Below are 27294 nucleotides of genomic sequence, written 5' to 3'. Positions count from 1 at the left end.
AGCATCTTTGTCACGTGAGCAACAGAAACATATGGAGAGGCAGGGAGATCCATCCACTTTCATTTTCCTCCAAAGCTGAATACGCCAGCATCCAAGGGGTGGGTGTGGGGAAGGTGTGAGCTTTTTATTGTTGTTGTTGTTGTTACATTTATTTCACAACCTCCAACAAAGGATGCTGGAGGGAGGGACACAAACACACACACACACACAGAGAGAGAGAGAGAGAGAGAGAGAGAGAGAGAGAGAGAGAGAGAGAATCTTGCTAACCTGGTGCCCGCCAGATGTTTTGGACTTCAACTCCTCAACTCTGCTGACAGGAGGCTGATAGGAGTTGTAGTTCAAAACAATTGGAGGGCACCAGGTTAGCAAAGGTATATATTATTTATATGCCTCCCACCATTCTGGGCAGCTTCCAGCAAATTAAAACATCAGTCACAGTAAAACATCAAACATTAAAAGTTTCCCTATATAGGGCTGATTTCAGATGTCTACTAAAAGTCAAATAGTTGTTCATTTCCTTGACATCTGATGGGAGGGTGTTCCACAGGGTGGACGTGACTACAGAGAAGGTCTTCTGCTCCCTGTAACCTCACCTCTTGTCTGCGCTGAATGATGGGGGTGGAGACGCTAATTCAGGTATACTGGACCGAGGCCGTTTAGGGCTTTAAAGGTCAGCACCAACACTTTGAATTGTGCTTGGAAACGTCCTGGGAGCCAATGTAGGTCTTTCAAGACCGGTGTTATGTGGTCTCGGTGGCCACTCCCAGTCACCAGTCTAGCTGCCACATTCTGGATTAGTGGTAGTTTCCAGGTCATCTTCAAAGGTAGCCCCATGTAAAGCACATTGCAGTAGTCCAAGCAGGAGATAACCAGAGCATGCACCACTCTGGTGAGACAGTCTGAGGGCAGGTAGGGTCTCAGCTGGTGTACCAGATGGAGCTGGTAAACAGCTGCCTTGGACACACAAATGACCTGCACCTCCAAAATGATCCCCAGGCTGCGCACCTGGTCCTTCAGGGGCACAGTTACCCCATTCAGGATCAGGGAGTCCCCCACAGCTGCCCATTCCATGTCCCACAGAAACAGTACTTCTGCCTTCTTGTGGTTCAACCTCAATCCATTGACCACCCTCCACCCTCCAACCACCTCCAGACACCCACAGGACATTCACCTCCTTCACTGGTCTCCGATTTAAATGAGAGGTAGAGCTAGGTATCAAACGCATACTGGTGAACCTGAAACCCAACTGGAAGGGGTCCAAATAACCCACATCATATTGGCATGCCTGGAGTTGTTCCGCAACCACCACCTCAATCACCTTGCCCAAGAATGAAAGATTTGAGACTAGACAATAATTGGCCATAGTGACTAGGTCCAAATATTTTTTTTTTAAGAAGCGTTTTGGTAACCGCATCTTTATGTCTGCTAATAAGACCAGGCAGACAATCAGCAGGAGGTCCCAGGCTCAGTCCCCAGTGACATCTTAAGTTGGACTGGAAAATACTCCCAGTCTGAAGCTCTGGAGAACCACTGTGCCCAGCTGGTATAGGCAGTACTGAGGGAGATGGAGTAGTGGTCTGGCTCAATATTAAGGCAGCTCCCTCTGTCCATAAGTGATCATGAATTACAGCCACATTGGGTCACATTGCAGTGGTGGTGGAGGCGGAGGCGGCAGAGTAATTAGAATCAGAAATGGAGAACTGGAAGGGACCATGAGGGCCATCTAGTCCAACCCCTTTGTGTGGATACTGTTTACAGCACACAAACACCACTGTTTGTGCTGTCCAGTGTACTTAGGGGTGGGAGCTCCCTACCCAAATGCCTAGTTTTAGCATGTGGCCATTCCATAGAGGGAACCGCAGCCAATATCTGCTCTGGTTTGTATCGCTGAACCTGTCTGATATATTTGTTAGCAAAACATGACCTTGCTGCATTCAACACATGTTTCTGATGCATGCACAGTGGGGGGAGGGGATGACACCCAATGACGGGTGGGGAACAACTGTAGCCCTCCAACACCCATTAGCTCTAACCAACATGTCAAATGGTCAGAGAGAAGGAGAGCTTTGGTGCAACAGCATCTTGAGAGCCCCAGGGTTCCCATCCAGGAAAAAAGAAGTTCCACAATGGGGCTTTCTGATTAGGTAGACTAAAGTCAGGTAGTGGGGAGAAGGGGTTACAAAATTCCTACCCCATGACCTTGTAGCCATTGGTAGAATGCCCTTGAACACCTCCAGAAACCCAAATTGCACCTGAGAAACTGGGAACTGTCCTTCTGCTTGCAAGAGAATGTCATGGTTTTTTAAACTTGTTTTGTGACCTGCTTTGAGGTCCCAAAGACCAAAAGGCGGCAAATAAATGCTCAGTAGATAAAGGTAGGGACTCGGGTGGAGTTCTGGTCTAAACCACAGAGCCTAGGACTTGCCGATCAGAAGGTCGGTGGTTCGAATCCCGGCGACGGGATGAGCTCCCATTGCTCGGTCCCTGCTCCTGCCAACCTAGCAGTTCCAAAGCACGCCAAAGTGCAAGTAGATAAATAGGTACCACTCCAGCGGGGAGGTAAATGACGTTTCCGTGCACTGCTCTGGTTCTCCAGAAGTGGCTTAGTCATGCTGGCCACATGACCCAGAAGCTGTACATCGGCTCCCTTGGCCAATAAAATGAGATGAGCGCCGCAACCCCAGAGTCGGCTACGACTGGACCTAATGGTCAAGGGTCCCTTTACCCTTACCTAGATAAAGGTGGAGTGAGATCAAGGGACTCCAATTTAAAAAGTACAGTGGTACCTCGGGTTACAGACACTTCAGCTTACAGACTCCGCTAACCCAGAAATAGTACCTTGGGTTAAGAACTTTGCTTCAGGATGAGAACAGAAATCGCACGGCAGTGGGAAGCCCCATTAGCTAAAGTGATGTCTCAGGTTAAGAACAGTTTCACGTTAAGAACAGACCTCCAGAACAAATTAAGTTCTTAAACCAAGGTACCACTGGATCAGGAAGCAGGAGTGGAGAGGCAGACCTCTGTCTGAGATCTTGCAGCACCATGACAAGTCAGAAGAGGCAAGGGCAGACCGGTGGCCAGACTCTGCACAAAGAAGCAGCCATGGAGGAAGGTGGGCAGCTGGTGGGTCTCACTTTCTCTTTTGTTGTTGCCAGCCTAATGTGTTTTTGAGGTTTTTGGTGCAGCGTCAGCCTCTGGAGCAGCCCCCAAAATGACTTCCTCTCTCTTGCACTGGCCAATTTGGATGTCAAGCTCAATCAGGGTGATTATCCATCGCTGGCGCTCCATCTTCTCATGTTACTTCCCTGGGCCTGACTCCACAGAGAAGCCCCAGCGAGGTCCTTGCGCCACAGAGGTGATCAAATTTCTAAGCAGGCCCTCTTTGGATGCGGCTGCCAAGAGGCCAAGGTGACGGGCGGATGGGATGATTTGCTTTCATGCTGCCAGGCAGGCTCAGATGGGCTGGTGCCCAAAGCAGAGAAGGGTGCCAAGTCTAGGCAAGAGAGCAGTCAACAGCCAGCTCTCCCTCCCTCTGCACAGTTGATGGGGTGGCTCAACTTCACTGCCTGCCCAAGTCACTTTGAGGGCCATGTGCAAATCCTGCCATGCATCTTCATTCATTAGCCAAGGACACAGTACTTCAGGCTCTCTGCTGGCATCAGACATTTTGGGTTTGTCCCAGAATTCAGCATCCTGAGAATTTGAGTTTGTTGCAAAAAGAACAAAACTCTAGTCATGACGGTAGAAATTTGGTGAAATGATAAAGCAATAAGATTATCATTTAATAACTTACAACCATAATTTAAAACATACAAAAAAGTCAAAACCACAGTACATGTGGTGGGGGTGTAAATATGTACAACTTTTTTTGGTAAAGGGTGTTTAAGGAGATAATAGAAATCACAGGGTTAAAGCTGACCAAAAGTCGAGAGGTAGCATTGGTATCAGTTTATGATGGCATGGAAGGTACGCAGGCTATGAAGGACCTGTTCACATTTATTGATAGCTGCATGAATTATTATAGCCAGGAAGTGGAAGGGGCAAGCAGAATATAAAATGGAAGGATGGTAGGAATGGTAAGAAGGTGTGGGATACAGTGGATGCTCGGGTTGCGAACATGATCCGTGCGGGAGGCACGTCCGCAACCCACAGCGTCCGCAACCCACAGTGCCGTGTCTGCGCATGCACGGGTTGCGATTCGGCGCTTCTGTGCATGTGCAAATCGCCAAACCCCAGAAATAACCCATTCTAGTACATCCGGGTTTTGACGTGTCCGTAACCCGAAAACGCGCAACCTGAAGCATCTGTAACCCGAGGTATGACTGTATAGCTATAAACGATAAACTAACACGTGCCATTAAGGTAAGACTGGGAATATGCAGGAGAAATGGTTTTGAGGAGATATGGAGGGTGTTTGTAGAATTTGTACTGTTAAAACAGAAAAGGGTCAAACCATCGCAAGAGGTGTTGAAATTTTGGGAGGTTGGATAGTTACAATGGAATGGTCTCGATGGTGGGGTGCATATGTTTATTCTTATTTATTTATGATTATTAAAAAATATTTTTTTAAAAATAAATTATAAGGGGGGGACACCCACATTAGACTAGATTAAAATAAATTAAAACTCATACAAGCTTTTTAAACATCTGGGTAGTCTTTAAATAAGAATGTCTTTAGCAGACACACACACACACACACACACACACACACACACACACACACACTACAGCAAAGGCATCATCTGCCTGATATCAATGGGCAGGGAGTTCCAGGAGGATACCGTGGTCAATGGTATAAAATGCCAATGAGAGATCAAGAAGCAGGACTAAGTTTGAACTCTCTGCAGAGGACATCCACCCACCCACCCAACCAGATAGCGCCCCCCCAGCTAGATTTAATAAGCCAGGTGGGACAAGAGCAAGGGGGCATGTGGTCAGATGCATTGCCACCAATACCTTGTCCAAATCAGCTGACTGCCTAAGGTGAAACTGATTCTACAAAATATCCTCAATAGCATAGCTGTCAACTTTCAGATTTGAAAATAAGGGATCAGCAGCCTCAAAAATAAGGGACCAGCAGCCGCACCTGTCCCAGGGACAGTCTACGGGATAGCTAACAATCTGGGATAGCAGCGGAAAGCAGCGGGAAATGGCGCTGGAATAAGGGAATTTCCTGCAAAAAAAGCTATGCTTAATAGTGGCACTGAGTACTTCAACTGCAACAGTGTAGAGCAGGGGTAGGCAACCTGAGGCCCATGGGCCACAAGCAGCCCACAGAGGTCGTTTAACCAGACCACGAGCTGCCCCCCAAACTAGCCACCCACTTGGCGAGTCCCTGTGTGCTGCGCTAAACCGGTGCAGCATGGCTCAGAGACTTGCTTCTGTGGTGCCAGAAATCACGTCTGCACAGTCAGAGACACCGGAAATCGTGTCTATGAAGACGCCGGAAATTGCAGCTGCGCATGCTCATGTGCACATGCAATCCAGCCCACAGAGGGATCTTCGCTGGAGTGAACTGGCCCAGGCGAGGTAAACCTTGCTGACCCCTGGTGTAGAGTCAAGATCACTCAGCAGTGGAGTGACTCGAACCTCATAGCAAGTTGGTCACAGCAGGTATTCAAGTGCTTCAAAAGTCCCTCCCCCATGTTGGAAGTCAGTAACCTCTGAACCAACCAAAACATCTCCACTGTTTGGCTGCTGGAGGGTGCACAATTATATGTTCTGACCAGTGTTTGGTTGGCTTCAGAGTGAGACCTGTGCCACCTGTGCTCCAACCTTCGTCCAGCTTGTTTCATAGTGTGGAGCTCCTCAGAGGACCAAGGGGCTGTTTGTGTCACAATCTGGCGCATGGGCGGCAAGAGTCCAGGACTGGTACACTAGGACCAAGGTGTAGGCAGTGATGCTGGTAGCCTTCTAGCTGGTGGGCCCAAACTCAGGAGCAAGTCCATCAGAGGTCAGGGACCAGAGGAGGCCAGGATGCAGTATAACTGCATCAAACCGGAACAGGAACTAGCTAAAGCATGGCATGAAATCGCGTTGGTGTGGAACAACCCAGGGTGAAGTGCAGACCTTAGTCCTTCTGAGTTTGCCTCCAGGTGCAGCACATCACCTCATTTGTGGTTTTGTTCCCCCCCCAAAAAATATTGTTTTTCCAAAAAAAATTTAAACAAACAAATATACAAACAAACATAAATCTCAACCGTACTTAAACCAAACTTAGTAAGATTGTTAAGTGACTTCCTCATATGCCCCTGGTTGAATTTCAGTGTATATCATTTTAACGATTTTCAAAACCAGTATTCTTATAAAATTAACTTATTCACTTAACATCTTTTTTTTTACTTTCTAGTTCAGCATCAAACATATTAATTCATCACATTACATATTTAAATCCTAAGCCTATCTGATATTTGCAAGCTTCTCCAATTAATTTAACTTAACATATTTAACTAAATAATCTCTTTAAATTTCATCCATTCTTCCTGGTAGTCTTCCTCCTTCTGGTCGCGGACTCTTCCAGTCAGGCTAGCTCTGAAAAATCCATCATCTTCATCTGCCAGTTCTCCGCTGTTGGTACTTCTTTTTTTTTCCAATTCTTAGCTAATAAAATTCGAGCAGCAGTTATGGCATACAAAAATAGTTTAACATCTTTCTTGGGCAATTCCAAACCTATTATTCCAAGAAGAAAGGCCTCTGGTTTCTTGATAAATGTATATTTCAAAAAAATTTCAATTCATTATAAATCTTCTCCCAGAAGTCTTATACCTTGGGACAGGTTCACCACATATGATAAAAGGTACCTTCTTTTTCTTTACATTTCCAGCATCAATTATCATTGTTAAGGTAAATCTTTGCTAGTTTTACTGGAGACAAATACCATCTATACATAATTTCCATTATATTTTCCTTTAACAGAGTACATTAAGTGAACTTGATCCCTTTCTTCCACAGCCTTTCCAGCACATCACCTCATTTGACCCCTGTCAGCCTGTACTTCTTTCCTCCAAAGCAAGCATGGCCAGGGCCCGGTCCCTGCAAAGACTCACAGCACTCGGGGCCCGGTCCCTGCGAACACTCACAGCACTCGGGGCCTAGCTCCTGCACAAACACTGATGGTGCTCATTATCGTTTGGGTTCCCAACTTCCACTTGGAAGGAATGGTGTCAGCGGCCCATGTCATCTTGCCATCCCATAGCAAGATGGGGTCTTTGACAGGACCACCAGCTTTCTCCAATGAAAAATCCCCCAGAGCGTTCAGGAACACATCAGGTCACATCATTCCCTGAGGGCTCACCCCCTTTACAGGGAGGAAGTGACATTCTCAATCCAAACTTAACGAGACAGTGGTCTGGCCATGACAAGCCCAACCATATTTGGTCCATCTCTCATATCACTTGGGGCAACGATCCCATTGAGAGTGCTCTCTCTTACACACCTGTTGTGCATGTGCATTAAGTATCTACATGAGGACTTGTAATATGCCTTGGTGGTTAAAAGCATCATGTAGCACACACACAAACAACCCCAAACACATTTGATTCCCGCCTAGTAAACATTAGCATGTTATTTGCATAATGGAGCATGATAGTTAACCTAAGATGACATAAGAACATCAGAAGTGTCTGTTGGTCAAGCCATTGGCCCCTCTAGGCCAGAATCCTGTTCTCACAGTGGCCAACCAGATGGGAAACTGGGAAACTGGGAAACTGTCTATGGGAAACCCGCAAGCAGAATTTGATTATGAGAAGCACTCTCCCCTCCTGTGGTTTCCAGAAACTGGCATTCGGAAGCATTCACTGCCCCTGACCACAGGAGCGGAGCAGAGCCAGCGTGGCTGGGAGCCATTCATAGCCTTCTGCTCTGTTTTTATTTTATTTCCCTCTTTTCAAGCCATGGTCTCAGTTGGTGGCCATCACTGCGTCCTGTGGGAAGGAGTTCCTTAGGTTAACTCTGTGCTGCACGAAGAGGGACTTAATTTTATCTGTCCTGAATCATCTAACATTCAGCTTCGTTGCGTGAGAGGGAGAGCTGGACCGAGGTCACTTCACACACACACACACACCCATAAAATACTTTAGGGGGTCAGGCCTCCTCTTCAAATGTTGCGCGCACGCTGGATCTTTTGATCAGTTATGTGGGGCAGGGCTTATAGAATCATAGAGTTGGTAGGGACCACCAAAGGTCATCTAGTCCAACCAACACAGGACTCTCAACTGATGCTTCGATGACCGATGGCCATCCAACCTCTGCTTGAAAACCTCCAAGGAAGGAGAGTCCACCACCTCCCAAGGGAGACAGTTCCACTGTCCAACACCTCTTACCATGGAAAAGGTTTTCCTGATGTTTAATTTGAATCTCCTTTCTTGTAACTTGAAGCCATTGATTTGGGTCTTACCTTCCGGAGGAGGAGAAAACAAGCACACTCCCTGTTCCATGGGACAGCCCTTGAGATATTTGAAGATGGCTATCAATTCTCCTCTCAGTCTCCTCTTTTCCAGGCAAAATATACACAGTTCCTTCAACTGTTCCTCATAAGGCTTGGCTTCTAGACTCTTGATCATGGTTGGGAAACTAGGGCCCAGGGGCTGGATCCGGCCCAATCACCTTCTAAATCCAGCCCATGGACGGTCCGGGAATCAGCGTGTTTTTACATGAGTAGAATTTGTCCTTTTATTTAAAATGCATCTCTAGGTTATTTGTGGGGCATAGGAATTCATTCGTATATTTCCCCCCCCAATATAGTCCGGCCCCCCCACAAGCTCTGAGGGACAGTGGACCGGCCCCCTGCTGAAAAAGTTTGCTGACCCCTGCTCTTGATCATCCTAGTTGCCCTCTGCACAACTTCCAGCTTGTCAACATCCTTCCTAAATTGTGGTGCCCAGAATTAGACACAGTATTCCAGATGTGGTCTGACAGAGGCAGAATAGAGTGGCGCTATTACTTCTGTTGATGCATCCAAGAATAGCATTAGCTTACTTGCCACTACCCCCCCCCAAATATTTTATTCAAGTTGGCAATTAAAAAAATAAATCAAATAGTAAATAAAAGCATAGCTCCAAATCCTTTGCCACCCACTAGCCCCCTAACCCTCTCCGCACTCCCAAGCCAAAACTTCCGGTCCACGCATTCTGAGTAGCTCAACCTAGTACTTTCACTTATATTTGTGTGTGATCCTAAATTATTAGAAGGGGACTGAGGGGGCTCAGTCTCTCTCTCACTGCCCTCCTCCATGCGAGTTCCCTTCATGGTGAGAGACGGAAGAACGCTGCACGTTCTCAGAGGCACTGTCTTCCGTGCGCGCCTCTTCATTCAACGACGTGCAAGATCCGAGCCCTGCAGGAATATCCACCATCCCGGTCCTTCTCTCTCTTCTTCTCTGCTTCTCTCGCCGCCCCGTCTAGCTTCAGGAAAGAAAGGAAGGAGGAACAGGAGGGGGGAGCGCCCTAGTTTTTTGTTTTGTTTTTTAAAAGAAGGAACATTTAAAGTTGTTTCCAGCAGCCGCCTCGGGTGAGTCACGTCTGGGCGGCCGCTGCGGAGGGGAGCTCCCCTCCTCGTGTGCCCCCCAACTACCCGCCCCCGTCCATGTTCTGGAAGAATGAGACCTCCACCCCCCAGTCCGAGGGCCAGCAGTCGCGGACCGAGGTGAGACATGGCATTGTGGGGAGGGGCAGAAAAAGCGGAGAAGACCCCTTCTGTGCATGTGGAGGGAGGGGAACAGAGGGCCTCCTGTGCCCCGTGCAAACTCTAGAGAGGAGAGTTGCGGGGGGGGGGATGAATGTCCTGAAGCGGGGGAGAAAAAACGTGCCACCCTGGTTTGGGGGTAGGGTCGTAGTTTTGAGAACCTGGTCCCCAGTCCTTCAAGCAAAAAGGAGCCAGACCCCACCCCACACCTGAGCTGGATGACACCAAGGCTCGCTTGGGATGGGGAGGACTGAGAGATTGCCCCCCCCCCCACAAAAAGGAGCATACAATGATAAAAGAGGCCTCACTGCAACCCCCCCCCCGCCCCGCCTTCCACGTCTTTGACAGAGGAGGGAAAACTCCTCAGCTTCTATAGAGGACAGATGTGACCTCAAACCCCCCCCCCCCCCAGAATGAATGTGCCACCCTAATCCTTTCTCTGCCTTTTGCGGGGGTGGGAAGAGAGACTGTGAGAGCCCCTCGCTGATCTCCCAGGTGACTCTATCTTCCCATCTCCTGCATCTCTTTTCCTGGGGGGGGGGCATGTTTCGAGATATTCCTTCTGCTTTAAGTGCCTTGGGGAGGATGGTCTCCTCGAGAGCAAAAGGGGCCTCCTTAGAAGTAAATAAAATAGTATAAAATGCTCTCTGGAAGCTTCCTTGGCGGCGGCGGCGGCGTATTGTGGACGAGAGTATTGGTTGGAAAATGTTGGTGGTAAGTTTCGGGTAGCGGGAGAGGAAGGAGAGTCTTCTCACGGGTTTGTTTGTGGTGGGGAGGTCGAGGTCGCCTCCTCCCTCTTTCTGCTGAGCGCGGGTGGGGGTCTCAGTTCTTTGGTGCTCGGGGGGAGAGGGAGGAGAAAGTGCGACTGCGGTGGGGGGGGGGGAGAGAAGAGCAGGAAAGGGGCAGGCAGGCGCTGCTATTGCGCAGCCCACCCGACGGCGAGGCAGATTGAAAAACGTTGCCTTTCTGGCTGGGCATCGGCGCTAATTGCAGGCGCTTCGGGGCGGCGTAGGGAGGAGGACGCCGCGGACGCGGCTGCAGCAGCAGCTTTGGCGACGCAAAGCGAACCTGGAGCGCAGCGATTACCTCGAGAGCCGCTTTTCAAAGCCACCCCCTTCTTTCCTTTCCTCTCCCCCCCCCTCTTGCAAATTGCTCCATTAACAAGCCCTACCGCCTCTACCTTTCTTCTTTTCCTTCTCTCTCCCTCTCTCTCTCTCTCCCTCTCTCCCTCTCCCTCTTTTTTGATCGACGCCGTTTCTATGGCCACTACAAAGTTGAGGTTTATTGTCTGGAGCGGGCTTATATAGAGGGGGGGGCATGGAGCCCCGCAGCTAGAGCCTTTCCGCCGGTTTCAGAAGCAGCAGCAGCAGCGAGGAACGTCTCCACCTCGCGCCTTGACGAATGGTAAGCCTGCTTCCGACGGGGAGGACGAAGCGCAGATAACTGAGAAATGGGGGAAGGAAGGGAAGAGAAGGAAGGAAGGAGAAGGCTGGTCCTCCGCCTCTCAGGGGAGCCCTGGGCTGCTGGGTGCTGTCGGGCTCCCGCGGAGCTGTGCCGCCGTCTAACGCCTCTTGGTTTTCTCTCGCTCTCCGCAGGCCCAGCCGGACGGGGAAGCGCTCCCGGGCGCCCTGGATAAAGAAGAGGTGCGCTCGGGCGCCAGCACGCCCTCCACACCCTCCGTCTGCTCCCCACCATCCTCTGCCTCCTCCTCCTTGCCGTCGGGGGCCAAGAACGTCTGCTTCAGTTGCGGCATGGAGATTGTGGACCGGTACCTGCTCCAGGTAAAGGGCAGCCGCGTAGGGGGGAATGGTTGGTGGGCAGGTGTGTTGCGGGGCAGAGGCAGTGAAGGGACAGGGGTTTTCACCGCCAGACCCCTCAGCCCTCATCTCAGGTCCCTTTGCCTCTCCCCCCCCCCTCCTCGCAGGTGAACGACCTCACTTGGCACATGCGTTGCCTGGAATGCTCAGTGTGCCGGACCTCGCTTCGCCGGCAGCACACCTGCTACGTCAAGAACAAAGAAATCTATTGCAAAAGGGACTATTTCAGGTAGGTTCCAGGAGGCCGCGGGGATGGACGGAACTGTGGGACTGAGGGAGGGCGAATCCGGAGCGATTCCGCTTGCTTTGGAATTTCTTGGTTGCTGGATCAGCATGTTCTGGAAAGGTCTCCTGAACGCCCGGGCGGGTTTGCTCTGGATCACTTTTAAAGTAATGGTTTCATATGCAGCGCAGCGAAGTTTACTTGGGAGGAACTCGAGGTGGGCCTGGAGCTGTCAGAGAGAAATTATCTCAGCTTTGGATGCTGGAAGAGAACGGGAGTCTTGGGTTTCTTGTGGTGTTTTGCCCCGTAGCGTTCATACTCGATTTGCGGGATGCGGCTAATGATGCATTCACTGGTACCTAAAGGACTCGAACTGAACGTGTGAACAAATTATTAACTCAGGTGCAAATTGTTCAGTCTTCGGGTCTTTGCTCACCAAATCTTGGCAAAAAAGGTGTGGGGAGGTGACCCCTATATATATATATATATTTAGGAGCGCGCACCCAGTTAGGCAGGATTCCAAATTTGCTTGATTTTAATTTATACTGGTTCTTAATCCTGATTAATCCGAATTAAAAAAATTTAAAGTAAACTTTAAAACAGGCGTCCCAATCTCAAACCAGTTTCTTCCTTTAAGATTAGGATTTGGTAATGAAAACGAAGTCCCGCTCGGATTCCTGGCTAGGCGGAACTCCGGAGCGGAGGCGGGCGCTGGTTTTGGTTTGGAGCTGCCCGCCTACAACATCCTTTTTCTGGGGGGGGGGGCAACTCTGCGGGTCGGAAGCGGGTGCGCTTTGACAGCGGAGGCAGAAACGTCCACTTTTTGGCCTTATCCGGATTCAGCGCTCGGATTGTCTCCAGGTGTCTAGTTGTCCGCCCGGGCCAGAGATTTGGAGTTTGGAGTGAGCGAAGCGGGCAGCTGCACTTTCCTGTAGAAAAAAAGGGGGACAGCTAAATCCGAACCCGTCTCTTTCTTGAAGGGTTTTAGGGGGGGGCGTTCTAAAAATAGATAAAAGCGGAGAGACACCCCTCCAAGAGGTTGAATATGGATAGGTTATTCTGGGCAAGTGGGGGGGGGGATTCGAATTATACCTAGGGCACCTGAGAGCTTCCCAGGTCTGATCTGTGAACAGGCTGACCCCCGAGAGGCGAGCACTGGGGGGTGGGGTGCGTCCAGATTCGTTGACGGGGTTTCTCTCCCTTTCGCAGAAATTTACTGAGGAGGCTGTGAAGAATCAAGGGGCAGGGGGGTGGGCGCCGGGTCTCTGGGTCAGGGCCACCCCTTGCTCGGCGGACGAAGCCCCCTGTCTAAGGACTGCGGAAGAGACTTCCAGCGAAGTTGATCCGGTGCCTCTCAGCCCAGTGCTAGACTGGACAGGCCTCTGGGGCGAGGGGCGGAGCAGGAAATCTCCTGCAGCGGTGAAGCCAGCCAAGGCCAAAGGACAACAACGCCTCGTTTCCTCCCCCCCCCCCCACTGCCTCGACCGTTTTCTGTAGCTGAGAGAAGGACCCGCTCAAATAGTTTTAGTGAGGTTTTGTTTTGTTTGTATGTGTGGTGTTTTTTGTTTTATAAAAAAAACCCTACGTGCGCTTTTACCTAGTTTGGATTTGACGGGTCGCGCGCCGCGTTTGGAAGGGCCTTTGACCCCCGCCCGCCCGCTTTCTCAAACTGACCTACCCTTCCGCACAGTGGGTTTGCTTTATAATACTACGGTTTTTGAGAGGATAAATGAGATCAGGAGGGCTGGGCGATGTTCGGCATGGAAACGGGCGCCCTTCTGGAGTAAAGACAAAACGGCCGGCGCCTTTGCTTTGGCGCCCGGGACCCGCCGGGCTAAAGAGAGGAAGGGAGGCGTCGGCTGAGTGGCCCAGAATGCTCTGAATCCCGAACCCTTCGATGGCACTTGCTGAAATAATAATAGCAATAGTAATAGTAATAGTAATAGTAATAGTAATAGTAATAGTAATAGTAATAGTAATAGTAATAGTAATAGTAATAGTAATAGTAATAATATAATATAACATCTATTCGGGCTATAAAGCGGGATATATTTCAAATAAACATAAGAAGAACAGAAGTAGTGCCCGCTGGATCAGGCCAATGGTCCATCTGATATCTTTCAAAGTGTCCTTAAAATGCCTTTCAAATAAAACGGAATAAAGTCTTCTAGCCTACCCATTTTTGCGCGACGCTTCAAGGTAGCCAGGGAGCGTTGCGAACTATGGTAGTTTGCTTTGCTTTTTCTAAATAATGGTCGGCGAATTTTGTGACTTACTCCTGGAGCTGGAAGCGGACCCACCCAAGCAAACTCCGGGGTTTAAAGGCGCTGGATCAAAAAAGGAACCTAGGATTGCGGGCGGAAGGTGGGGACTGGGGGTGGGCGCTTGCCCTAGCCCCCGAGGGGAAGGCTCTTCGCATGGAATCGGGCCCTCCTAAAAGAAAGTCCTTCTTTGTCTATTCCTTGGCTTGGGACCCCGTTCTCTCCTCAGCGCCCTCCCGGCCTGCCATCAAGGAGGTCCGAGGTGGGCAAACCCTTTCTGGGGGCAGATGCTTCGAAAAAGGGGGAGAGGTCGCCCTCTCGCCAGGCGCTGCCCCCCTAATGCGCCTTGAGGCGGCCGCGCAACGCCAGGTTTCCTCGAGGGATGAAGGCGCCCTGGACGGCGCGCGTTGGGGGTCACCTTTTCTGGAAGGGGAAAAACGAAGCAGGCAAGCGCGTTGCTTGAAATCACAGCGCTGCGGAGCTGCCTGATTTTTAAACCTTTCCTTACCATGCCACCTAACCGAAAATAGTAGTAGTAGCAATAGTTGTTTTGTTTTATTGTTGTTCCCACAGTAGTTCTATCCACTGAAATGAATGGACGTGGCTAACGGGTTTCAGTTGTTTGAGCGGAGCAGAACAACTTATATGCAGTTGTTTTTCCTGTGACCGTTATTTTGTATTCAACGAATTTCTACTCAAAATGCAACCGCTGAGTCCATTCATATCAGTGGATCTACTCTGAGGGTGATTAGGACCGATGGCAACTTATCTGTTACTATTAATAACACAACACTAACATCTAGCCAAATTCTCGGGTTTTCGAAGTTCTCTTTCCAGCTGCGTTTCCTAAAATACAGCCTAGTCGAGTTCCCTGGGACTTACTTCCGCACGAGTGGGTGGGTGGATTGGGGTCTTCATCCCAACGTCCTTCTCAGTCTTTGGCATTTGCCACACCCCCCCCCCCCGTCGCCGCGTGTCTGAAATCTACGCCCCTGGACAACCCGCCCGCATTATAGCATTGCCCCGGATTAAAAAAGGAAAAGGAACCCCGCAAACCAAAGATACCCGAAAACGGGGTAGGGAGAACCAGAAGGAAAAACAAGAAAGAGGAAGCTAGGAATCGTTACGGTTTTGCGTTTGCAAACAAGCAATGTTGTGGCAAGATTTCGAGCCGAAATGGATTCGAAGCGAGTCCCGTTTGCTAGTTACGCAGCGCAAGTGCTTTCGGTTTTTAAAAACTCATACTAGCTAGGGTGAGAAATAATGGGGAGCGTGTGGTGGTTTAGGGTTTAGGAGATCTCCCCAAGCCGAGGCGGCGGCGGCGGCGGCGGGAAGATGGTGCTGAAATGTTTGGAGTGATTTAAGGAACCTGAATAAATGCGTCCCATTGCAAGACATCTCCCGCCGCCCCGCTTGCCCGCCCTGGGGAGGCTGACCTCGCCTGGCTGGGACAGTGTCTGCCCACCCGCAGTGCGGGGTAGTCTACCATGAATCCCCTCTCCCTCCCAGCAAAGGAACTTGCAAGCTGGAGGCTTGGTTCTGAGAGCTGCGGAGCGAGCAGTCTCTTCGGGGCGGAGGTCGGATCTTCGTTCCAATCTGGCTCTTTCCTTATCTCTAGATCCTTGCGCCGCGGTCCCGGCCAGAGATTTTATGAGAGACAGAGAGGATCTTAAGGCTGCGATCTTGCAAGGTTCACCCCCCCTACCTGGGAGTAAATCTCACTGGGGCACGGGGGAGTCGCCTATAAGTAAAAACCTGCGCGGGATTTGCGCTGTAAGGCTGTAAATTCTCGGGGTGTAAGAGAGGGGGGGGGGAATGCTCCATGGAGCGCAGCGGCTCTTGCTCCCGAGCAACCGCACCGAGAATCGCGCTGCGGATAAAGGAACATTCTTAAATTCAAGCGGTATGCGGAAAGAGATTTGCTCTTGAAGAGAACAAATACATAAATTGTAATAGAGGAAGCGGAGAGATTAGATAAAAGTTGAAAACCCCGCTTTTGTTCTTTAAAACGCTGCGCACCAGAGGGCGGCGAGCAGGTTTGAAAAATTCAGGTGATGCTCCGCCAACTCCGCTCCGGTCTTGGGCTTCGCCTTCATCATCTGACATTTTCCGGGACACCAAAATCCACGCCACATCTTGACTAAATGTGTCCCCTCCTCCCCACCCCAAAAGAAAAGGTCTAAATCAAAATCGAGATCTTGACAAGTTTTGGGGGGGGGGTATTAATTGGACGCTAAACACCCGCCCGCCCCCGAAAAACGACATCCTTCTGAAGCAAACTCTGCTTGACGCTCTTGCCGGGTGTCTCTGAATGGAGATTGCAGAGGGAGGGTCGCGATCAGACTCGCAGGAGAAGGGGCTATTTTTTAGAACTTTGATTGAAACTTCAAACACAGAGCAAAAGTCAGTTAAATACACAGCACCAATTTTCCAGTTATTTAATCCATAATTTATTTTTACTTTTAGCAGCCAAAGGAACTGTTATTTCCTCCTGCCGCCTTTCCTCACTTTCCCCGCAATAAACCGAGGGATCCACATCTACTGGTGATATCCAGAATAATATGTTCCTAATTATAATTTGAAATTCTTGCTGCGTTATCAAAGAAGATAAAAATTGAAACACTGAATTAAAATGACCATTCACTTATTTACACACATACTTACTAAGACCTAATGGCCATACACACACACACACACACACACACACACACACACCTACTTATAATTAATCTGAGCAAGTATTAATACTTGTTATTTCCCCCGTTTTAATATGCACATTTCTGAGTTAAGATGCTGCATGGAATGTGCTGTATACTTTGTTTTTACATTTATATATAACAATATATTCTTATATTATATATTATATTGAACACCCACACATACACTCTGCATAAACTACATTTTTTTAAAAGGTGAGAAGCAGCCTTCTGGCAACTTGAAGATGAGCCTACTTCGGGGTAGATGTTTTCTGTTCCTTGACTATTGGCATCAGAGCAAATCCAAGAGATGGTTACTTTCCAGCAACACACCTCCCCCATCTAACCTAATCTAGTATTTTCTCTATGCTTCCCAGACACTTAAAATGTTGCATTCCACTGTCAAGTTATTTCAAAGCCTATTTAATCTGTCACTTTCCTGCTCAGCCAGGCTCCCAAACGGAGCCAACGTTCAACGCAAATTCCCCTTCTGGGTGTTGCGGCATGGCTTGCATCTCCTCCCTGCTAGATGGTTTTAAAATGCAAAAGTGAGGCAAATAATTCATGTCTGATGGCAAGAGGATGCAATGACGCAAAAGGTATCACCACCAGTGTTACCAGATGCCACATTTGAAGTAGAAAGAGCACTGGGCATTGCCTAGGTGGATGACTGGGATGGTGAGGAAAGCAAGTCACAGCAAACTGCCTTAACCACGTAACACCAGTCCTGAGAGATCTGCATTGGCTCCCAGTCCATTTCCGAGCACAATTCAAAGTGTTGGTGCTGACCTTTAAAGCCCTAAACGGCCTCGGTCCAGTATACCTGAAGGAGCGTCTCCACCCCCATCGTTCTGCCCCGGACACTGAGGTCCAGCTCCGAGGGCCTTCTGGTGGTTCCCTCACTGCAAGAAGTGAGGTTAGAGGGAACCAGACAGAGGGCCTTCTGAGTAGTGGCACCTGCCCTGTGGAACGCCCTCCCATCCGATGTCAAGAAAATAAGCAGCTATCTTATTTTTAAAAGACATCTGAAGGCAGCCCTGTTCAGGGAAGTTTTTAATATTTAATGCTGTATTGTTTTTAACACTTGATTGGAAGCCGCCCAGAGTGGCTGGGGAAACTCGGCCAGATGGGCAGGGTATAAATAATAAATTATTATTATTATTATTTCACTCTTGGTCTATCTTGCTCAGCTTTGTCTGCACTGACTGGCAGCTGCTCTCCAGGGTTTCAGGCAGGGTTTTCCCTCATTCCTATGTGGAGATGCCATTGGGGATTGGGACCTTCTGCGTGCAAGGCAGGAGCTCTGCCACCGAGCGAAGGCCCTTCCTTGAAAGAGCTGCAAGGGAGGGAGAGGGGGGAGCTGAAGAACAGTCAATCAAGCAGAGGATGAGGAAGCCTTGAGAAATGGAAGGAGATGTTGTGGTGGGACCATCTGCCTTGGGAGCAGGGTGGGCTCTGTGCTATTGGAGGTATCTGAACAGAAGTTGGATGTCCAGCTGCCAGAGACGTTGTCCATTGCAGTTCCTGCTCTGAGCAGTGGGTTAGGCTAAGCGACCTCTGAGTTTATTTCAATTCTATTTCCAGTATGGGTAGTCGAACACTCGAAAGCATGCAACCCCACAAATGTTTTTACCTTGACTTTCCTCAAGGCTTTGTGGTGTCCCAAAGGGTTCAGCACGGCTGCCACCTATTGCAGGTGGGTAGTCTGCAAGCTGAGCCCCACTGACAATAACAGAACTTACTTCTGTGTAGAGACATATAGAATGGTACTATTGTTCTCTAGGGTGCTTTGCATGTGCAGAGGGCCAAGGCATTATTATAAGTGGTTTTTGTTTGCTCGAAGATCCCTTATCTTAGGGGGTCTGACATATGTAGGAGGCAGCATCCGTTTGCGGAGGGCAAAATGGAGCTGCAATTGAGATTTCAAGACGTTAGGCTGCTGGTTACATTTAAAAGACAAATAGATAATGATGCTGTTCTGTTTGTTTTAGGTGTTTAACATTTCTAATTTTATGTGATTTTGTTTATGAGATTTTGTGGTTGTTCTTTTACCATATTTTGGGGGTTTGAAATCTTATGAGAATAAGCTGCTTAGGAAGGATCTTTGTTTTTGAAAAGCAGAACGCAAGTTGAACCGCCCTGAGACCTCCGGGGATAGGGCAGAACAGTGGTGCCTCGGGTTACGAACTTAATTCGTTCCGGAGGTCCGTTCTTAACCCGAAACTGTTCTTCACCTGAAGCACCACTTTATCTAATGGGGCCTCCCGCTGTTCCCGCACTGCCGGAGCACGATTTCTGTTCTCATCCTGAAGCAAAGTTCTTAAACTGAAGCACTATTTCTGGGTTAGTGGAGGCTGTAACCTGAAGCGTATGTAACCTGAAGTGTATGTAACCTAAGGTACCACTGTATATAAATTCAATTAACAATAACAACAGCAATTGATGGTGGAGAGAATACAACCAGGCAGAGAGCACACTTGCACCTACCAGGGCCACAATTAAGGTGCAAGTTTACATGAGAATAAGCCCCACTGAACTCCTGAGGACTTGCTTCTGAGTAGACATTTAAAAGTTTGTGCTGGTAAGCTACTTGTTAGCTTGAAAATAAGGGGCTTCCCCAGCCACTCTGGGCGGCTTCCAAAAAATATTAAAATACTGTGATACATCAAACATTAAAAGCTTCCCTAAACAGGGCTGCCCTCAGATGTCTTCTAAAAGTCTGGTAGTTGTTGTTCTCTTTGACATCTGGTGGGAGGGCGTTCCACAGGGCGGGTGCCACTACCGAGAAGGCCCTCTGCCTGGTTCCCTGTAACTTGGCTTCTCGCAGCGAGGGAACTGCCAGAAGGCCCTCAGTGCTGGACCTCAGTGTCCAGGTAGAACGATGGGGGTGGAGACGCTCCTTCTGGTATACTGCACCGAGGTCGTTTAGCAAGTTCAAGTCCCATCAGTGTTGTGGAACTTCCACCTGTAAAGTGCATAGTTAATCTATGGAACTCACTCCCACCAGAGGATTAGACAAATTCATGGAGGAGAAGGCTACTTGTAGCTACTAGGCATGATGGCTCTGCTCTGTGTCCATAGATGGAGGCAGCCATGCTTCTGAATACCAGTTTCTGGAAACCGCGGGAGGGCAGAGTGCTGTTCTTGTGCTCGAATCCTGTTGGTTTCCCACAGGCTTCTGATGTGACCTTGTGAGAATGGGAAGTTGGACTAAATGGGCTACAGGGCTGACTGAGGAGGCTTTTATTATGCTCTTAAAAGGTTGCCACTGTTGCTTTTTACTTTGTCCTTTAAAACAAAAAAACTCAATGTCCTTCCTTCTACCAGGCAGATCCCTGGGTTGTTTTGGCCTGAAAGGTAAACTCTCTACTAGCTTTAGACACATACTGAGCTTGGCAAAGAGGTGAAAGGAGTGTGTTCTCTCTCTCTCTCAGAAAGCCTGTAATCAGAGGAGAAAATGTTAATTTTAGGACTATTCTGGGCACAGACGACTTGTGCTAACGAGACATAGAAAGCAAGGGAGGAGAATATTGACTTGGAAGATACATGTACCTGTACAATGTTAGGTACATACTTTTTAAAATGCAGATGTGGGAAATGTGAGTCTCTGTGTGCGTGCGGAACAAAGCACCATGTTTTAGAAACAGCCACAAATGGATGCGACGGCAGGAGTGTTTGAACCAGATTAGATGCACCCATGTATGCAGAGTGGAATACAAACTCATAGTGAAGGCGTGTATTATGAGGGCGGAGGCATCAGTTGCCGCCTGATTAAAAATATGCCTTAATTATATGGATTTGACTATTCATGCACCACAGCCCTGTGAAGTAGGCTAGCATAAAAATCCCTGCACCTCAGCTTGAGAAATCCTTTCCGTGGTGTGGGCTGCTGGCAGTTTCTCAGTAGGGAATGAAATGCGTTTCGGACTGTGCTTAAGGGGGGGGGGCGGCTATGTGGCCTTCCAGATGTTGCTGGACTCCAAATGCCATCACTCCTAGCCATCAGCCACATGTTGACTGAGGTCGTTGGAAGTCCAACAACATACGACGGGCCACAGATTTCCCCTTCCCTTTTGTAAGGCCTGACACTCACAACAGGCAATGAGGCTCTCAGCACTTGACTTAAATATGAGTGGTTTAAATTAAGCACATTCCACTGGGATTTGAAGCCTGAATGCAGACTGCAATTTAAACCTGAAAGTAGGAAGGCCTCCCCACTGGGGTTCAGTAGGGAGCACAGTACGCACTGCAGGGCTGCTGTTTGGACGGCTTTTATTGGGCTGCACAAGCACGGCAGCCTTTGTGTCTTCACTTTCTTGCTGCACATTCAAGTCATTTTGGACTTGGGCTTAATAATAATAATAGATTTTATTTATACCCCGCCCTCCCCAGCCAAGACCAGGCTCAGGGTGGCTAACACCAGATATAAAACAATTGATTGAAATACAACTTAAAAAACAAGATTAAAACACAACATTAAAATGCAGCCTCATTCAATGGAAACTCAAAAACGTTTTTGGGGATGAAAACGTCAAATCTTCACCAAGGCTAACTTTCCAGACTGGTCCTACATGGGCCAGAAAAAAGCCAGGGAAGTCCCCAAATAGAAGTTCCATCACAGAAGGAGAAAGAAAAAAGGAAAGAGGGGGAGGGGATCAAGTTGATCCCAAGCCAAAGGCCAGGCGGAACAACTCTGTCTTAGAGGCCCTGTGGAAAGAAATCAGATCCCGCAGGGCCCTGGTCTCATGAGGCAGAGCGTTCCACCAGGCCGGAGCCAGTGTTGAAAAGGCCCTGGCTCTGGTTGAGGCTAATCTGACTTCCCTAGGGCCCAGGACCTCCAGGGTGTTGCTATTTATGGACCTTAAGGTCCTCCGCGGGGCAGACGGGGAGAGTCTTAGACACAGTCCTCTTCTTCCACGTGTGGCAAGCCAGGCTGGCCTGCTGTTCATTCTGCTGAGTGGGGCTTGTGTTTTATGTGTGATTCTAAATGTTACTTTGTCGCCTTGATAACTTTGGTTTTAATTACCTTTCTTCTGTAGCATCCACCAATTTAGTCCTTACGGTATTTACTTACACCTCAAATTTAACTTAAACATTTTTCAAAAGAGGGTTTCTTATTATTTGTTTGATTATTATACCCTGCTTTTCCTACACAAAGTTGTACATTTCTTTGTCTGAATGGGCAGGTGATCTTATAAAAATACAGGTTTAAGTTAACTACTAAAAGCATGTTCCGAAAGCTCTTGTTCATTGAAAGAATATCATTTTTAAAGGTTTGACGTATTACTGGAACAGGGGACAGACAAACTAGAGTTAAAACAATGTATGTAAACCTGCCCTCCCTGATTAAAATGTGGCTCCCCAAATTAATCCACCAAGTAAGTCGGAAAATGCTTTGAGTCACTACTTAAAGTGGTTGTGTAGAACAATGATAAGTGTTGCAGGTCTATTCAAAAATCCTTTTTCGTCTCTCTGGTGCTGCTGGTGAGGACTCAAGCTTTCCCTGAGCCTGTTACAGCAATGAAAAATTAATTAATACCGTTCCTTTGTTTGTACAAGCATGCAAACAGGGCATCTCACAGCCAGCTTGCTGCATTCCCCATATGCAAGAAATTAGCACAGTCTTGGTTGTTCCTCCATCGCTTTCCCTGCTCCCCCCTCTTTCCAAATTGGCTTTGGGACTGTTCAGACACAACTCCTCACTTGCGTTTTTCAGATGCCGTTCTGCTCCGGTTGTCCCAGGCTGCATCAGAGCAATGGGGGATGGGGTCAGTGCCAACTTGGGTGATGTTCTCTGGGAACCACTTTATCTCCTTTGTGGCCAACGGTGGTGGTGAGGTTGGCTCAGGTTTTGCACGGGGTCCATCTCTGTGTTGGATATGAAGACGAGTGAGCTGATAGTGCCAAAGGTTGGCTAAAATCATTGGACCTGGCGCCTGGGAGCTTGATAGTCAAATGCCCTTTTGCTTTATCCTTAATATGCTGAGTACTGCTTTAGCTCTACAAAGCTGCAGAAGGAGAAGCAGTTAACCTCCAAAGTCTGCCCTCAGCACCACTGCAACATTTCAGAGCTGGGAATGGCACAATTCTGTTGGTGCAAAGTGGGTGCAAAGAGCCTGCAATAATTCGAGCGAATGAGCCAAGGGCCATGCTGAGGAGACAGGCCTCACCTCTGCCCCATTCTTCCTCCCTCCTTACAGGGCAGGTATCTATTACAGTGGTTCTCAAACCACTGTTGCCTGTGGACCACTTGAAAATGGTTGGAGGTCTCAACAGACTACTTAAGCCAGTGATGGCCAAACTCGGCCCTCCAGCTGTTTCGGGACTACAACTCCCATCATCCGTAGCCAACAGTACCAGTGGTCAGGGATGATGGGAATTGTAGTCCCAAAACAGCTGGAGGGCCAAGTTTAGCTATCGCTGACTTAAGCCTTTTTCCTCTCTTCCGCAAATCAAAGAACATGGAGTCCTCCAAGTAGCAATATTGGGATCTGTGCGTTTTAACTTGTTCATAAACCATCTAGTGTTAGGTGTGAACAGTGAGGTGGTCAAGTTCACTGATGACACTAAATTGTTCAGGGTCAATAAAACAGAGCTCTGAATTGCAATGAAATGCAATTCATTGTAAAAATGTGTAAAGTGATATATGTTGGCACAAAACCACCTTAATTTCACATATATGCTCATGGGGTATGAATTGGTGGTGATGGACCAGGAACCAAGATCTTGGGCTTGCTGTGGATAGCTCAGCAAAGATGTCCGCCCAGTGTGTGGCAGCCATGAAAAGCACAAATTATATGCTAGGGACCATTAGGAAAGGATCTGATACCATAATGCTATTATACAAATATATTTTGTGAGCACATTTGGAATATTGTGTTCAGTTCTGGTCACCTCACCTCAAAAAGGATATTGTACGGTTGGAAAAGGTTCAGAAAAGGGCAACCAAAATGATTGGGTGTGTGTGTGGAGGGATTCCCCCATGGGGATAGGTTGCAGCATTTGGGAATTTTTAGTTTAGAGAAAATGCAAGTAAGAGGTGACATGACAGAAGTTTATAAAATCATGCATGGAAGGGAGAAAGTAGACAGAGAAAAGTTTTTATCCCTCTCTTACAACACGAGAACTTGAGAGCATCCAATGAAATGGAATGTTGGAAGGTTCAGGGAGTCCTCCTTCATGCAGGAGTTAAACCATGAAACTCCCTCCCCCAGGAGGCAGGGAGGGCTTGGACAGCTTTAAAAGAGGATTGGACAAATTCATGGAGGAGGAAAAGGCAATCGATAAGCCAGAATGGCCATGCTCTGCTTCCATAGCAGTGCTTATGAATACCAGTTTCTGGGAAGCACAAGGGGGCTCATGTGCTCAGATCCTGCTCCCTGGTTTCTTACCACATCTGGTTGGCCACTGTGAGATCAGGATGCTGGGCTGGCACTTCTTATGTACTCATGCTCATCTGCAAGGAAGAAGGAAGGCAGCTCCCAGGATGACTCAAAGAATGAGCAAGACACGGATGGGTCATGGTGCAATGCCCCCTTACCTTGCAAAGGGAGGTAGATTCTCTGCCAGGAGAATGTTTTCAGTCCTTAGTATGGAACTGAAGGGGAGCAATTGTCTGCACTAGGTTAGGAGTTAGGTTCCCTCAAGTGGAATATTGAACTCCTGCCATGTTTCAGCTGGGAGGAGGGACAGGTGTATTTCCGCTGCACAGTGGAGAATGATCACCAGTGCACGTCACGAGAAGCAATGCACAACCCGTGGCAAACCTGTATCCCATTGTTGTTGGACTTCATTTCACAATGTCAGCCCTGACCAGCATGGCCAAGGATCAGGGATAATGGGAGCTGTGGCTTGTCAACATCTGGGCAGCCACATGTCCCCCTTCCCTGGTCTACGGTATAAATGAGAGCTGCTTTAAGCATCAACACTACCTACCTTTCGCCCTGAGGAACCTTGGGAATTGTAGCATTTCAAAAAGCTATGATTCCCAATGCTCTTTCCCAATGGCAGTGAAACAGTTTCAAGCATGACTGCGCTTTCTGAGGACCAGCTATACCCTCTGGTTCCTCCAGGTGGGAGTCATCTGGAGGAACAGGTGTGCTATATCTCTTTGTGGGACCAAGGTTTTGTTGCTACATTTATTTATTTATTTACTTATTTATCTGCCGCATTTGTAGCCCGCCTTTTTCTCAAAGGAGCTCAAGGTCGTGTACATTGTGTTCTCCCGCTTCTCACTTAATGGCCACAGCAACCCTGTGGGGTGGGCTAGGCTGAGGGGCAGTGGCTGGCCCAAGATCACACCCAGTGAGCTAATGGTGGTGAAGCAGAGATTCGAACCCTGGTCTCCCAGGTCCTAGTCTGGCACTCTTACCACTACACCACACTGGCTTTTGATTCACTGTCCCAGGGGATTCGCTTTCCTGAGGCTACTGTTTCAGCATTTCAGCCTGAAAGGTAATGTGACCCACTGGGCTGAGATTAGGGTTGCTGGTGTTGTACGAGAAGTTGCGCCAGCTTTTGCCGCAAGAGTGAGCAGGAGGCACCCAAAGCACTGCCAGCTTCTTCACTCTGTGTTTCTCTCTCCTTGCAGTCAGTTTGGTACAAAATGCGCCCGTTGCCGGAGGCAGATCTATGCCAGCGACTGGGTCAGGAGAGCCCGCGGCAACGCTTACCACCTGGCCTGCTTTGCCTGCTTCTCCTGCAAACGTCAGCTGTCAACCGGAGAGGAGTTTGGCCTGGTGGAGGAGAAAGTCCTGTGCCGGATTCACTACGACACCATGATCGAGAACCTCAAGCGCGCAGCAGAGAATGGTAGGTGGACACGCCCCCCCCCTGGGATCCTGCTTACCCCCTCTGTGAGACGGTAGGAGGTGTGATCCCTTCCCCTCAACCCTGGACTTATCCTGGTTGATGTCTCTCGACAGAAAAGCGCAGAGATGCAATGTCCTCCAAGCCCAAGCAGCTCAGAAAGGATAACTAAGCAGAGCGGAAATGTGTCGACTTCCGAAAATTGGCCTCCATGTGTTTCTAGGTGTTGAATATTCTCCAGATACGTGCTAGATATTTGCCGGAAGTTTACCAAATACTTGATCTCTATATTTGCAAGCTATTTTTTGTTGTTGTTGTTGTTCCGTTATTTCTTGCTCGACGATATCTGATGGGCAGCATGCAATGGCATTCAGTATCTGACAAGGGTTGCCATTTTCCATTTGGCGCTTACTATTCATTATTTATTTATTGCATTTATACCCCCACCCCCTTTTCTTCCAAGGGTCTCAAGATGGTCACATGTCCCCCCCCCCATTCTTCATGTAATCCCCACCACAGCCCTGTAGGTAGTTTAGGCTGAAAGAGGCAGCGACTGACTCCAAGGTCACACCCCGTGTCCTTCATAGCCAAGTGGGGATTTGAACCCAGGTCCGACTCTGGCACACTAACCACTGCACCACACTGGCTCTCCAAAACCCAAGTCACGAAGAGATGCCAGCCAGCCACTTTCATAGAGGAAGGCTTGCAGCTTAGTGGGTAATGCACCTGTCCTTCGTGCAGAAGGTCTTGAGACCAGTTCCTGGAATTCCTAGGGAGAGCTGGGAACTCTTAGGCCTCTCCCACTGTCATTTTGTGAAGGGTGCTGGCCCCACAGACCTACAGTTCCCAGCATGCTCAACAAACTACTGTTCCCAAGGTTCTCTGGGGAAGGTTCTCCCCATGGCTGTAAAAGGAGTATGAGAGTGCTTTAAATGTGTGGTTGGGATGTGGCCAAAGACTTCTGCCTGAAGCCCTGATGAGCTAAGGTGGACCATACTGGGCTAGTGGGACCAGGGATCTGACTTAGTATAGTTTTTTTATGTTCCTAGTGGGAAGTTTTCCTTGGAAGAATCATAGAATCATAGAACTATAGAGTTGGAAGGGACCCCAAGGGTCATCTAGTCCAACCCCCTGTGATGCAGGAAATCTTCTCACCCAATGTGGGGCTTCAACTCATGACCCTGAGGTTAACAGTCTCGTGCTCTACTGCATGGGTAGGCAAACTAAGGGGGCTGGATCTGGCCCAATCACCTTCTAAATCCAGCCCACGGATGGTCCGGGGATCAGCGTGTTTTTACATGAGTGGAATGTGTCCTTTTATTTCAAATGCATCTCTGGGTTATTTGTGGGGCATAGGAATGCGTTCATTTCTTTTCTTCAAAATATAGTCCAGCCCCCCACAAGGTCTGAGGGACAGTGGACCGGCCCCCTGCTGAAAAAGTTTGCTGACCCCTCTACTGGTTGAGCGATTCCAATGCAAGGCCCGGCTCAAAACATTTTGCCATCTGAGGCAAAGGACAAGATGGGAGAAATGGCCTCCTTCCAACAAACTCAGCTCTTGGGGAAACCAGCAATATCACAAGTGCTCCTGTAAAAGGAGGGGGGAAGGGGGGGAAGAGAGCAAGCACCTTCCTCCATGGAATCTGCCACTGCCAAGATGATACTAAGCAAAAGGGGCCAACAGCCCAATTCCTCCTGACCTACAGAGGCAGGCAGAATGATACGGAAATGGTTAAGTCTGACAGTTTTAGAGGATTGGTGAATATCCATTCCTGAGTTGGAACTAGGAACACACAACTGAGCACCTG

The 27294-nt window shown here is 48.7% G+C and overlaps 1 protein-coding gene across 7 annotated transcripts in view; it reads left to right on the top strand.

The window, feature by feature from the left end:
* The first annotated feature begins 9286 nt into the window (after positions 1-9286).
* The window catches only part of LHX6 (LIM homeobox 6), a 38005-nt gene continuing 19997 nt past the window's right edge, over positions 9287-27294 (top strand). Inside the window, exons 1-4 of one of the 7 annotated variants that reach the window (XM_083485987.1) lie at positions 9287-9642; positions 11277-11462; positions 11606-11727; positions 25269-25489. In XM_083485987.1, coding sequence (XP_083342113.1) covers positions 9583-9642; positions 11277-11462; positions 11606-11727; positions 25269-25489 — 589 coding nt within the window. In that variant the 5' untranslated portion in view covers positions 9287-9582. Of the gene's footprint in view, positions 9643-10431; positions 11086-11276; positions 11463-11605; positions 11728-12520; positions 12653-25268; positions 25490-27294 lie in introns of those variants that run through there. The other 6 variants (XR_014521618.1, XM_083485991.1, XM_083485989.1 and 3 more) reach the window with 6 other exon arrangements.

Source organism: Podarcis liolepis (genome assembly GCF_965112155.1).
Source record: "Podarcis liolepis genome assembly, chromosome: Z".
Lineage (NCBI taxonomy): Eukaryota > Metazoa > Chordata > Lepidosauria > Squamata > Lacertidae > Podarcis > Podarcis liolepis.
Note: the sequence above shows the minus strand (reverse complement) of the source record. Positions and strands in the feature narration are given on the sequence as shown.